Source organism: Amblyomma americanum, chromosome 11 (genome assembly GCF_052857255.1).
Source record: "Amblyomma americanum isolate KBUSLIRL-KWMA chromosome 11, ASM5285725v1, whole genome shotgun sequence".
Classification (NCBI taxonomy): domain Eukaryota; kingdom Metazoa; phylum Arthropoda; class Arachnida; order Ixodida; family Ixodidae; genus Amblyomma; species Amblyomma americanum.
The window spans coordinates 51,287,987-51,302,524 of NC_135507.1; the positions used below are offsets into that span (position 1 = coordinate 51,287,987).

At 48.0% G+C, this 14,538-nt stretch overlaps 1 protein-coding gene across 3 annotated transcripts in view; it reads left to right on the forward strand.

Moving 5' to 3' along the window:
- Positions 1-1,534: 1,534 nt before the first annotated feature.
- LOC144110607 (zinc finger SWIM domain-containing protein 5-like) overlaps positions 1,535-14,538 on the forward strand; it is a 32,437-nt gene continuing 19,433 nt past the window's right edge. For 2 of the 3 annotated variants that reach the window (XM_077643624.1, XM_077643626.1), the window contains exons 1-3: positions 1,535-1,933; positions 8,428-8,524; positions 13,478-13,605. In XM_077643624.1, coding sequence (XP_077499750.1) covers positions 1,567-1,933; positions 8,428-8,524; positions 13,478-13,605 — 592 coding nt within the window. In that variant the 5' untranslated portion in view covers positions 1,535-1,566. Of the gene's footprint in view, positions 1,934-2,633; positions 2,925-8,427; positions 8,525-13,477; positions 13,606-14,538 lie in introns of those variants that run through there. The other variant, XM_077643627.1, reaches the window with a different exon arrangement.

Sequence of the window (14,538 nt, forward strand, 5' to 3'; positions counted from 1 at the left end):
ATGCCAAGAGGAAAGAAAAAGAAAGGCGACGCCGAAAACTTCCACCGCTGACACCGACCAAGCGAAAGGAATGCGGCTTCGCAGTCCCCCTCTTGCCCCTCTGTTCTATCCCGTGACGTCACTATGGCGTCACGGCCGGGAACTCCGTAGGCCGTGGCACAAGTGTGCGCGGCGCCAGCGGCAGATGGCGGCACCTGTCTCAGAAGTGGGCGTGCCTGCCGTGCCGAGTGGGCGGGGTCTCACTTTCACCCCCGCTGCTCTGGCTGCGAGCGCGTTCGGAGCAGTCGTTTTGTGCGCGCTAGAGCCCGACTCGCGTTCCATGTGTATGTGTGTGTAACATTCGGAGCGACGGAGGCTTTATGTTTTTATCCCTCTCTCTTTATTTCCTCCCCAGCAGCGAGGACACGTGCGTTTGATGCTTGCTGCTCCTTTTCTTTTTCCTTTTAGTGTTCGCCGGCTAATCAAGACGAATTAAGAGGAAGCATCGTTTTTGCAGCTTTTGTAGCAGACGAAAAGAATAGCCGCGCACGCGTGCGCACATCCCAGAATTCCCGACGCGCGCGCGCGCCGTGAAAAAAAAAAAAATCGTCTGCATCAATCACGGACGTCGTTGCTATTTCAGCTGTCAACTTTGGCTTTATTGCGGCTTGAACCAGGAGCTAGAGCTCGGAACCGAGGTTGCTTTAGCAAAAGCGAAACCTTAAGCAACTGCAAGCAGAGCAAGTAAGGCGAAGATATGTCGCGAAACTCTGCTGCGCCACACGAGTTGTGCCGCGTCGTCTGCTAGAGCACCTGCCTCGGTAGGGCCGGCGAAACATCCGTATCGCGTAAGCGGAAAAGGGAAAGAAAAGGTCGAGTCGAGCGGCCAGCATAAAAGGCTAGATATAAAGGGGGAGACGATAAAGTGAGCCCGGCGAGGGCGAATGCATGACGTCTGAGCAGCGAGGCGGAATATACGAGGCGCGGTATGTGCCAACACGGGAGCGATAAATTCCCCTCCGATCCCCTCCCATCTCACGACGGGCGAGCCAAAAAGATAGGCCAGGATCAATGTCCAACGACGGAATAACGATTCGAAGCAGCGGCGCCGGATCGAAACCCCGCGAGCTCGCTTTGAGGAACAAAAATGCAAGCCGCCTCCAAATCAGCGGGGAAAGGGGAACCGGGGGGCGATTATCCGAATTAGGCTTCGCTTCGACTCCGTGCCCAACGCACGGCGAGCAGCAGCTTAGCTAGGCCTCGGCGACGAGCTGTTCGCTCGCGGGGCGGAGCTGGAGCCCGTGCTCCCGGAAGGGACATTTCGAGCGGCGGCCGCCGAGCTGGCAAAATGACAGCCAAAACTTCACACGCCGCGCCTTACATTTGAATGAAAAACATGTGAATTGCTCCGATGATTCATCCCTTTTCCTCGAGGGGCCCGACGCCGCGGCGATTGCCAATGGAGGGCGCCCCCGGCCCCAGGAACAGCATAGCGAGTCCCGCGTAAATACCACGCAGGTGCTGTATTGTTATTAAATCTCTCGCGCATGCGCAGTGCGGCCCCGGCTTATATCAGATGTTTCAAACATGGCGACGGCGCTGAGGCCGTCGTGTTCTTTTGTGGGTGGAAATTGCCTCGCCAAGGGCGACAGACTGTCTAATTTCGAGCCGAAACTTTTCGGGCAGCGGCGGCCAGAGAGCCTCTTGGACGTGTGTGCAAAAGTGGTGGCCCAGCACATCCCATTCCAGCGCATCGAAGAACGCTACAACAGGATACCCGAGCCCGTGCAACGCAGGATCATCTTCTGGTCGTTTCCTCGCAACGAACGGGATATCTGCATGTACTCGTCCTTATCAAGTGACTCCAATAGTTGTGGTGACTACCAGAAGCTTCCGTTTTACCGAGGCCTCAAGCTGTACGAGGCTGGGTGTGTCGATAACGTGTTGCAAGTAGGTAAGTACCCACTGTTCAGCGCATCGAACAAAGGCCGCTTGCCTAATGGGCTTTCGGCGTCTGTGCATGTTTCCACTGCGTTGGCCGCTTGTTCGCTCGAGTGCACCGCGTCGGCCGACGAGTGCGGTCGCCGGTGCAACGTTTTCGGGCGTAGCCAACGTCGGAACGGGCCGTGGCAGGGCCAAAGTAAACAAAAGTGCCGCGGGCAAAGGCGTCTTTGATCGAACCAGTCCGTGCCCGTGTGACACCCCTCCGCCCCGGCGGCTAATTTAATCGTTTCCATTATTGATCACGTCCCCCGTTTTTTCGTTTGCCGGGTGTGAAAGTGATCTGCCGTGCGTCGTTTTCGCCATGCCATCGCAAAAATTGCATCCGCAGGCGACGGAGGAAACGTCGTCTCCGGTTCCAGACGACGACGCGCTCCATGGGAGAGCCCCCCGCTTTGCTTTCCCCCCTGAGGCGAGCGTGCGTTTTCCACGGACGCGCTTGGCCGGCTCGGTCTCGCCCCTCGAAATGCCTCGGTCAGCGCGATTCGACGCCGCTGCGTCGCCGACATCTGCCAAAAAAATAGCGATTTGTTTCGCACCGTTTCCCGAAAATGCCGTCCCGGGGTAATTGTCGTCTGCGTCACGGGGCGCCGTGCCTTCTTGTTTCGGTTTTGCGTCGTGTTTATGTTTTCCGGCCGAAGGGGGGCCGTGCTGTCGTCGGCGCGTGGGGGAGCAGCCAGCGCTGCTCGCCGCTTCGCGTTAGGCTTAGCTCGAGACTTGCGGAAAGCGCTTCCTGTGGCGTAACGTCGGCCCCGACGCCGTAAGGAAGCCGCGTTCGTTTTATCTCCCGGAGCGATGATTTCGTCGTCGTCTTTGGCATAGTCTCCGCGGTCGGTCGCCGCGCCTCGGCATCTGGCTCCCGACGCCGTCCCGGCGTCGGCGGCTATGCCTGCTCCTATCGCCCCCTCGCTAGGCCTCGTTCCGTATCGACGGCTCATCAAAATGTAAACATGATGAAATCATGCTTTTTTATTCTCGCTTCTCTTTGCGCCGTTTTCGCAGTAGAGCGCTTTCTTGTTGTTCCAGTTTCGTGCGTGCTTTGTGCAGAGCGCTTCTTAAGCGCGGATGATGGGAAAAGAAACGCGCCCGTGCGCCGAGTGTCTGCGTCTTCTGCTACAGTTTTGCGCGTTGTCGCTTGTCGCTGCTAGTGCATTTGCGAAAGTTGTTCGTTGGAAGCGCAGTTTTTGGACTCATTTGAGAGATTTTTTCTCATCTCTCGCTCGCTTTCCTGATTGGGCGGCGAGCGTTTGTGCCTACATCCGTTTCGAAATTACTTTTTTCTTCCGTAACGAGCGCCGCGCGTTCCTCGGTTTTCGTCTGCTACGGAGATTTTTTTTCGTCTGCTGGCGCGCGCGCCGCCGTCGCCGCTAGGATCAGCTCGGCGAAAGGCATCTCTCGGAAAGCAGCATCGTTCCCTTTGCATTTTTAATACAGGGCCCTCTCGCTGCGTGTGTGCGTGATGCCTCGCCAACGCTGCCGCCGCTGGGTATACAGAAATAAAGTACACATGCATACCCAGGCCGACGGGATCGGATCGAAATCGCGCCATCGGCGAAAGCGCATATGCAACGTCGAGAAAAATACCGCCCGGGGGATCAAGATCGAGCGTTCGGGAAAAGTAATAGAGGAAAGCCTACGACTCCGCCTTTGCGTGCTTATTTTATTATCTTTGTTTGTAGTTAGGGCGCAAAGTACCTTACGTAACGCGATGGAACCGTGCTCGGATAGCAAAGGCGCGCTGTTGCGTTGGCGAGGTGGACCTTTGCCGTAGAATCTGTAGGAGGGGGTTGCGTTGCAGTCTTAGCGGCAGAAAAAGAACGCGATGTCGTGACTGTTGCGTCAAAAATGCGATGAGCGTTTGTAATAAAAAAAGTGGTTTTATTTATTCTGTGCGTTGCGCCTTTTGTCTCGCGCAGCATGATGTGTGCAGAGACCGCCGGCACAGTCATGTTTGCTTTTAGGCTGTGTCCCGAAATAACGGATGAACGTCATGGAACGCAAAAAAAAAAAAAAAAACATCGGATGAAACGGCGACGCCTGGCTGCATAAGCCGGTGTTGCGAGGGAGGGCAGTGGGTCGGAGGGAAAGTAGTTTACGTAATGGCCTTTTATTGTTATTGGCCGGGACATTGCTGCCGTGGCCTCCTTTCCACCAGTCTCCCTGTAGCGATTTTCAAGGCTGCCCGCGGCCCCTCGGTGGACAGAGCCGACATGCTCGTGGAAATTGGTGATGTAACGAAAGCCCGCGCACACGTCGACTCGAGGCAAAATTGCCCCCGGTGGAATATGGGGCGCCTTTTGGCCGACAGCGGCATTTTGCTTTCTTAAGGGCGACCATAGTAATTTTTTTTTGTCCGGTCGGGCGCCTGCGTGATTGATGTTAATAATTCTTCTAATTCTAGTTGATCATGTACCACTCCGAATTCAATAACCGCTATGCTGTAATTATCATCATCATTAGTTTTGACCCTGCTAGCAGACGACATTCACTTTAGGAGGCGGTGGAGGCTGCACTGCACCGTTGTTTTGTGTTGTTTTGAGTTTGAGTCGTCATCTCGGAGCTGAAACAGTCGGGCTTTAGCTGTCCATGATGCCTTGTCTGAGGCATCATATGACTATCAGACGAACGAGGGGGAAAAAGATCGAGTGCACTTTTTCGCGTTCCTGTAGTGCAGTCGTTTGGAAGCAGTTGCGCTTCAAGTTATTTTCCTCCTTTGATTTGATACCGATAAACCTTGCAGATGCTCGATCGTGTCCACGATGGCGGCTTTTCTCTGCGCTCGCCTCTGCCAAAAGCGATTAGTGGCTGTGATGTCACTGCTCGTCTGCGCGCCGCTGATCCAGCAGACACTTGTTCTCTGCGATAAGCCAAATGGATAAGCGCGGTCGACGTGACCTCACGCCGTGGGCAGTTCTATCGGCACGCGTCTCCGTCGTTGTCGGCAAGCTTGGCAGCGATAACTAATTCGTGCCTTCTATTATCTGGTCGCTACTAGCGTGTTCTTCTGCCATCGCCGCAGGGCGGGAATGACGTCATGATCGATCGCAAGAGGCTGTTAAGAGGACATGATGCGCGGAAATTTTAGCGAAGTTTTTTTTTTTTTTTGTCAGCTAGTGTCTTGCCGAAATGCTTCGAACGATCGTTTGTGGATACATATTCTGTGGTGCAACGCCAATGTTTGGCAATATATGTTTACTTTTGACCATGGGCCATGGGCAGTGCTCATGCACTGCCATGTGGTTGACCCTGTCAAAAACACCGTTTATAATTTACAGATGCACATTTAGTGTCATTCGGAATCTGCTTGTTCTGTTGTTACCGGTTTCAGTCAGTTACGATTCTGCTAGTTTCCTCTGGTGATTTTTTTACTGTAGGATATGTGATTGGCTACCAGAGTGAAAGCTTAAAGCCACAGTAATCTGTCTCACTCTACCCTGAAACATGTAATATATAATATGTGATGTTGCATGTCGGAGCTAGGCGATTTTGTGACGAAAATGTGATGGCTTAAATTTTTCCCTTGTGAAAAAAAGCTTAATTAACATGCATAAGTGGCCAGCATCAATTATAGTTTGCGCTGTTTGTTTCGGCTGTGTTGGCAAACTGTGTTCCGCTTTCTGTCTGAGGCATGTCTGTGGCAATAAATTTGGCCAGTGTTGTTAACATGCCATAGTGTTATATGAGGGTCATGACGAAGGTAATGAGAGACAATTTTTACTATACATACTGCATATTTACTGAAATAAAAACTACCTCCTTGTTCTTTCCACACAGTCACCATTTCTTCACAAGCGCTTTTCACACTGATCAAGAAGTTTGAAAATGACTGTCCAGCATATCACTCGGTTCCAGCCTTGCTGATTGAGGACGTGACGCACTGCTGCCTGTATTACCTCTGCTTTCTCATAGCATTGTTTTCTTATATGGTCCGGTAGATATCTGAGCCGGAGGTAGCCCAGAAAAGCCAAACTTCCGACCACACTTTTTTTGCATCAAGGAGCCTCTTAATTTTGGGTTGCTAGATGACGTCTCTCTATGGTTACTTCTCAGCAGAGCTTGACGAGTGTTTTGACGCATTGAGCCGGGCTGAGGAGAACCAACCAAAATCAAATCCTTGGCATTCCAGAGGACCATGCCCACAGCCTTGGCCACTGATGGCATTGTCATTGCTTTCTTGAGAGCTTGTGGTTCCATTGCATACTCATAGACTCACAGTTACTTCGGCTTTCATTACTGGTCATATGGAGCAGGACATCTCCCTTCATTTCAATATTTGTGACAAAGTTACACAGTAACGGTTAAGCATTGAGCTTCGTTCTCTTTTTTCAATAAAAAAAAGTGGAATCCTGAGGGTACAAATTTTCAGATAACGACTAGCTTACGGTCACCTTCTCGTGCTGTGTTGTGTAATTCTTGCTATTTCTCCTAATGCAACACACCTGTCTCCTTTGATAGCTTCATCAACAATTGGCTTCCATTGCAGCTGTTCAAGGACAGTCTCCTCAATGCTGATCTTGAATGCTTGTCTGATCGTATCTAAAACACCTCACCAATCTTCTAAAACGCTTCACACAGTAACATTCCATTTATAGGTGAAATACTGGTAGTTCTTTGTGTAATGCTAGATTTACATGCCACAGAGCATGAATGACAGATTGTTATGAATTTCCTTTTTTTGGTGTGACATGCCCGAGTTGTTGCCTCCCTTCGCCATGTAGCGACTCATGGTGGCTAGATGCTCTTAGAAGTCCTAGGCTTTTACTTCATAATAACGAAGAGATAAAGGAAGATAGTGCTGAGTTACATTCTGAATCTGTCAGTTTCCTCAGCGGATGATGCTTTGCCATAGGTATGCACACATCTTTCCTTGAAGGGGCTCTGAAACACTTTCCGAGGAGAGCACATCAACTCGCTCGATCACTGCATTGTGTTGTTATGAACACCTGAGCCAAATAATGCGCTTCTACACGCAGCACAGAATTCACAATCACATGCGAAAGTTGGCGAATCCTTTACTTTTTCATGCTCGCACCCTCCTCCATAGCACCGTTCCCACGTATACCAGTTCAGAGATGGCCATTGGTTAGGTTCTTTGAGACGTCAAGCAGCTATTACAGATGCGGCCAATATGCAACGTAGCTTCGGCCTTTCGGGAAGCTCCCTCCCCAGCGGTGGGGCTGGCGGAGGAGCGCCGATGTTTCAGCATGCGAAAAGTGATGAGAGGTGAGGGAAAGGCATGAAGACGCTAAAATTTAAGGTTTGACTACAGATAACTCGGCTTCTTCAAAGCGCATCAGAAAATTCTTGTTGGGGGACATTCGTGAAGCGGCACCGTTTAACATAACAGGCATGCCACAACTATATTAGAGCCCCTTTCAAAGCCACTTTAAGAGGGGGCCAAAATGCATGATTATGTTCATGTCTGCTGTGTAGCAGGGATGAATATGGGTAGAAGCGTTGCGTCCCCCTTCTCCCATGCCAATTGGAGCGGCCATTCCCCCTTGTGTACATGCCATGAGCTTTGCTGCTTGATTTCTGGAGCTGTAGAAGCGTGTGCCATGGTCACTTATCATATATATTGGTTTGGTCACGATTGTGCTTTCAGTCCATGGTCACTTGAGTCACCATTGTTGAATGAAGGTGACATAAATTTACGCATCCATAGTCACTTTGAAATGATTTGAAAAGATACATCCTCCATAATGGGAGAGTTGACATGTTAAAGTTTGGCCATGGTGTACACAACTCGTTGTTTAGTGGAGTCATGGCAGTGTCAGTCGTGTGATTTTTTTTGAGAGAGAGCAACATGCCTCACCGGGCACTGTGTTCAAAGTTGGGCATTTTCCTTGAACGCAGCCAGCTCTGAGTATAGCCCTTGACTTGCTTTCTTTTAGTCATCTGTCAAGCCTGGCCTTTGAGCGAACAAGGTACAAGGAAAGCTTTTGGTTTGAGTTATTGTGGGGTTTCAGAAGGACAGAGAAACTACAGGGGTGCATTTAGTACTGTGTGGCAGTCTTGAAGCCCAGGCATAAAAAATGCGAGAAAGTTTGTCTCACGCAGAATTTTTAGGTCACACAAGACTGCATTTTGCTCTGCGACAGGCAGGGTAATTTCCTAAACTCTCATTTGTGGGGAGAGTTTTTGCGCTCACCGCGTAAAATAACTTCAGTGTGCTGGAAGGTAGAAGTGGCAAAGAGAACGTTCTCAAAAAAGGGATTTTTTTTTTTTTGAAGGGCTGCCTAGTTGACTGAGTGCTGTTTCCTGCCTTTTTCGTTTTGTGCTTTTCCGTTGTCTGAGTAGCAGCTGTACGGCCTTAGAGTTGCAGAATCATTATAGCCCTTTTAGCAGATGTAGTGGTGAAGCTTGGGATAGTATTTGTCTTGATTGCTGGCACCTGTCTTGTCCCGCTGTTGACACTTATCGTTGCCGTTTCTGTGCTGCTTTCAGGTTTTCACTTGAGCGGAAGTGTGACGCCCAGTGCCCCTGGGACAGGGTATCCTGCCGAGCCCGAGAGGAAGTTTCGCATCTCCATTAGCTTCGACAGGTGAGACCACTTGCCCTCCTCTTCTAGTGTCAGGGTTTTTGAATTTTTGCACAGGGTGCGTTGAAGTGAATTGGCTCTTCACATTATTATTTTTTCTAACAGAGACACCAGATGGGTATAAAAATTTGAGAGGCACTTGATTCTATTACATGTCTGGTGTGATATCATAGCCCCACTTGGATGCCCGAGTGTGATGAACTTCCGGTTCAGTTGACGTCACTTCCGGTCCGGTGGCGCCGCTTCCAGTTCAGCTTACATCACTTCCGGTCTGGTGATGCCACTTGAGTTCAGTTGATGTGACTTCCGGTCTAGTGATGCCACTTCCGGTTCAGTTGATGCCACATCCGGTTCAGTTGACGCCATTTCCAGCTTAGTTGACATCACTTACAATCTGGTGGCGTCACTTCCGGTCTATGTCACGAGTCATGACTAGTGATATGACTCACACACATGCACAGTTGCCACTCAGGGCATCATGGCACCCCCATGTAACCAAAACGCCGCTACATATTGCCTCAGCTCTCGTGTCACTTCACGGCACCAATGCAAAATGGTTCGTTAGAGCTTCCTACACAATCACATAAAAATAACGGCTTGTTAGAATGACTAAGCGGGGTGCCTGTTTTTGAGAGGGCCTGGTCTGTTGAAGGGAGACTAGAAACCAGTGTAAGTTTGCCTGTATCGACGGATTGCCTGATTCTAACAACAAAGAAGCTGCTGTCTGAGCTACTGCAGGCTCGAAAAGGGCCAGGAAATGAAGTACAGGTACCAGCGCTGTCAGCTGGTTTTTCACAAGCAAACCGAGATAACGTCAATACCTTTTATTGTTGCTATTGTTGCGGATCTTTGAGGCTAGCTAGGTCATGCCTTCATTTGCTTTGAAACAGTGATCGTGAAATCCTTTTGTTTGAGTTTGAACATAGTGGTGGGAAAAAAAAAAAATGTTTCATTTTTAAGTCCTGTTTTACGAGCAAGAAATCTGTCTTTATTCGGCCAGGCAAACATCAATCACATAGCGAAAAAGAGCGAAATAGTTGATTTCTGCTAAGAACAAAGGTTGCATGGGGTTTTCCCACAGTGTGCTCTTAACTTAAGAACATTACCAGCAGGGAAAATTTGGGCAGGAATGGGATTCATTCTGTGGTTTCTTTCATGGTGGCAGGGGTGGCATTCCAATTGAATGAAAATACAAAAAATAAAACCTTAATTCGTTGAGAGTTTCAGTTGTGTAGTCAGTCCATCAGTCTTTGGTAAGGGCAAAAGTCCAGTTCTCATTGATTAGCAGGATTTGAGCTGTCACAAGCCTTGCATGTAGGTCAGCATGTGCTGCCCCTATATTTTACTTTATTTCCGGGAACTGAGAAGTATGCAGGTGCAAGCATCACTGATCAGCATCAAGTCAGTGCTTGGACTGCCCTAGTTGTACGTTTCTGTAGCATTTCTTTGTTTTTAAATGGTCGTGTGTGGTTCCATGGCCTTGACCAAACAAATCTGTGTCAAGCTCGAGAATGGAATGTCAGTTCGAGCATGCTGGCTGTTTTAATGAAAAGACAAAAAGACACTGTGCTTGTTCTTTCCTTTTTTTCTCTCCACTGGTGTACAGTTACCTACCTAGTTCAAGGGTAGTTTTAATGCTAAGCATATGCTAACGAGTTCACCCTCAGCACATAATGCAGGGCTAATGATGCCCTTTTTAACATGTTAGTTTATGCACACCAAGTGAATGAGCAAGAACCACCTTCCTCCAGAGTCTACAGACAAAAGAAAAGGAAAGGAAGAAAATCAAATAGTTTGCAACAAAGACCTTCTTATTAAAAGCTCCCGACTTGAAATCAACACACAGTGGTAAGAACAAGCAGTATGTGTGTATACCAACAATGAACTATCATCAGTCAGTGTCTGCATTTCAGAAAGAGAATGTTGGACCGTCTTGTTACCATAGGTACTATAGTTAAGCAGTATGTATGTGTACCGACAATGAACTGTCATCGGTCAGTGTCTGCATTTCAAAAAGAGAATGTTAGACCGTCTTATTACCATAGGCACTTAGTTATAGTGGCAGCGTTAAGAGGCAGTAAGGGAGCCAAGTGGGTTGACGAACAAACATGAGTTAATGATATCATAGCTGAAATCAAGACGAGGAAGTGGAGTCTGGCAATGTGAGGAGAAGATAATCGATGGCCTCTTATAGGGTAACAGAGTGGATTTCAAGAAAACCCAACTGTTGCAGGGGGTGGCAGAAAGACGTGGCCGGATGAGGTTGGGATTTTTGTGGGAAATGGAAAGGCCATAGCTGGCACAAGACAGAGTTGATTAGAGATGAGTGCGGAGAAAGAGGTCTTCTTCTTGTGGTGGACTTAATTGGGCTGATGATCATGATGACGCAGTTCACCGATCGCGCATCTTTTGTGCCACGGAGAGATGGGATGGTTGCTTGGCCTTCTGTAAAGCATTTCTTCCAAGGCCTTCTGTGTCTTATTGTTCACCATATAGCTAAAAGCCATGCCAATAGTCTGTGTTCCGTTATGTGCGCAGATGTATTTGAGCTATTGTGTGGCTGCCTAAGACACGTTGCTTTTGTGGCCTTTGTGGTCGGAGCCTTGAGCTAGCTGTGACATTTTCGTGCCTGTCTTAAGGGGAGACAATTTGCTGCCATTTGTTTTGCAAAGCATTCTTTGTATAATTGCTTACCACACTGCTTTGCTTACTTTTTCACCCTTACTCAGATCTGTTTTGTTTTTCTTAATTTGTTCGTTTCTGTTATTTGCTAAAGTTTTTCGATCTGATTCAAAATTCTCATTGGCTTGCGACAGCTTTGTCAATCTTTGGCTGCAGTTTTTTTTTTTCTACTTTGTCGCTTTAGTGCAGGTCTGTCTCTGATGTCTTTTGCGACCCTTGGATTTAGCAATTTGTCTCCACGAGGTAGTGCTTGAATCATCGCTCGGGAAACCCAGAGGCTGGCAGTGACATTTCGTGAGAAAGAAGCATTGTGTACAAGAATGCTTGCAAAGGTTCCAACAGTGCTTCTTCAGCTGTCAAGCTGTGCTCCATATGGCGACATTTTCTTTCTTAACCTGGAACACATTAGCACAGAAGTAATGAACACTTTCGCAATGAATGAAAGACATGTGGAGGGGGGGTGAGGTGAATGCCAGAGACATTGAAGGTCGATAGCTGTCTCATGCTGAGCAAGTTATCTGTTCGAGAGTTTTTTTCTTATTGACCTCTTGTCGATGAAACAGCGGTGAACATTGAGGTGATTGTCGTGATAAATTGAAATTAAATTGGCTTGTGATCCATCATTTTTTTTTTCTTCTTATCAGCTACGATTCTTTGTTTAGTGCGTGCCAGTGACAGCTGATTTTTGCTTTCTTACTAGGGATTGAGTGCTGCTTGGGTGTTGGATGTCATTTAATTATCAAGCTCCAGTTGCTTGAGGTAGTATTTGACAACCTTGAGAGCAAAAAAATGTAATGATACAAAAAAAGAAGCTTTGCTGCTTGGGTTAAAAAAAATTGTCTACTTTTAAGGTTGTCAGGGTCCTGCTCAGCTTAGCCAAACTAGGTATCTGAGCAGCACCAATGCACATTAAACAATTGAGCCGTGGAGCAGCTGGTGGACTTGGGATAATGGCACGATGTGATTGAGATGTTCTCTGAAATGATATTGAACCTTTCACACAGATAACATTGGTATTGAGCTAGCATTTGCAGCACTTCTTGGTTTTGTTATTCTTGCAACGAGATGAACTGAGTTTCTTTCTTTTTTTTTAATGCAGACACTGAGGGATGATTGTTGGCTGTCAACATATATTGTTCGTTACAGTCACTTATCAGTGTGCCTTGGTTGCAAGTTGGAAGGTTTTCTTGCGAAGGTTATTGTCGCAGACAATCGATTTTCTGTTTCTTATGGTTTGGGGCTCCTCTTCGAGCATTTGGGGTGCATAAACTAATATGTTAAAGGGCTAAAGCATATAGCAGCATTGTTAGCTCTGTGTAATGTTCCAAGGCTGAGCTGGTTAGCGCACTTAGGACTATGCTGTACTATAACGGCATGATTGCGTCAGGCTTGTGTAAGATGGCCTTCTTGGCTTTGTTTTCAGGGAAGCCATTATAGTTGTGGTCACAGTGTTATATCATAGGGAAGCTGCTGCTCATTTCTTGTTTTTTTTTTGTATAGTTTAGGCAGTGTTCACAATGATTTTGGGAGCATATTGGCCAGTTGGTGGTTCCACTGCAGCGTGGTGCCCACAACTGAGGTCAAGAATACTTGCTGTGTCATTTACAACTGCCTGTGTTGTCAGTCATCAGCAGGTTTTGTGCTAGCTCAATGCTGTTTCTTTGAAAACATGCTCATGCAGCAGCATATAGAGCAATTTTTTTTGGTTTCTCGTGAAAAAGATTTTTCACGTCAGAAAGCTGCCTTTTCACAGTGCACAAATGCCCCTCACTCTAGTGAGGGGCACGTGCTGACATTAGCATGTGTGGTTGCTGTACTCCACCGAACTGGAGTAGCCACTGCTTTCAGTAGCATGCACCATGCGGAATTTCAGCCGCAAAAATGCGATTGGAGTGGTTCTTTGGGCTGATCAGATGGGCCGTAAAAGTTCTGAAAGCACTGTTTTTGATGCGCTCACCATGAGGCTTGCATAAAAGTGGCTGTTCAACCAGCCTTCTAAATAGGAACTTGCAGGAGACCTTTCCGTAGTTCAGTTTATCTTGGTGCATCTGGCTACAATGGGATGTCAAATTTGGGCCAATGAAAGCTGCACCCAGCTGCAGATAACTTTCACCAGTTTCAGCTTCAGTTGTACAGCCGGAACCCTCTTGCTGAAAGTGGCATCTGTGAACAAAATTGCTGAATTCTGTCACCGCATCTTTGTTTTTCTGTGTTGTTTGTACACCGGCAGACTAGTGCTGCTGTTGCATTCACCTGTTTGCGCTTCCTTTGCAGGTGCAAGATCACCTCTGTGACATGCACATGCGAGACGCACGACATCTTCTGGTGCCAGCATGTGGTGGCTCTGGCCATCTACCGAATCCGGAACGCCGACAGCGTCCGGCTTCGGGTGCCCATCTCAGGTGAGGAGGTGCCTTGCGTGTCTGTGCCCTCTTTTGCTTTGCACTTCCTCGTGTGCCTGGCATGTCTTGATAGCCATGCTCTGCTCCTCTGGCAGGTGGCGCCATCTGTTGGCACTTCATGTAACAGTGTCTTTGTAATGTATATCTCACAGTGCACATAGTCAGGGCCAATGTGTAGCTGGGTGGGGGATGCTCGCATGTAAGAGCTGTGGTAGGTAAGCACTGGCCTTCTTGAGTCTCTGAAACTTCAGGGAAGTGGGAGCACTGTGGATGACTGAAACAGTGACTATGAGTCATGTGTACAACATGTTCTAAAGCCGCCGCGGTGGCTGAGTGGTTATGGCACTCGGCTGCCGGCCCGAAAGATGCGGGTTCGATCCCGGCCGCGGCGGTTGAATTTAGATGGAGGCGAAGTTCTAGAGGCCCATGTGCTGTGCGATGTCAGTGCACGTGAAAGAACCCCAGGTGGTCGAAATTATTCCGGAGCCCTTCACTACAGCGTCCCTCATAGCCTGAGTCGCTTTGGAACGTTAAACCCCCATAAACCAAAACCAAACCAACAACATGTTCTTTATTTGTTGTAAAGACTGCTCCTGTCTTGCAGTCATGTATAGAAATTATGGTTGTAGTCGGTGCTGATTGTTTACTTTTGCCTTGGTTGATGATTTTTAACAGTCATCTAGTTGCTTCACTTGATCTATATTATATGGCGCTAGGACTGTCAATACGTTTTTCAGATTTTGTCTCGTTGCATTGATGAATTCTTTCTGCTCTGTTTGTTCATGAAATTGAACCAACTACAATGATGCCCTTTTGGGTACCATAGGTACCTTCAATAAATAGATGTCATTACCTTGTTCTGAGCTCTGAGTGGTTTTGCAAAATGTGTTGCAGAAAGCATGTCTGTGCATTTTAAATTGGGTGCCTCGGACT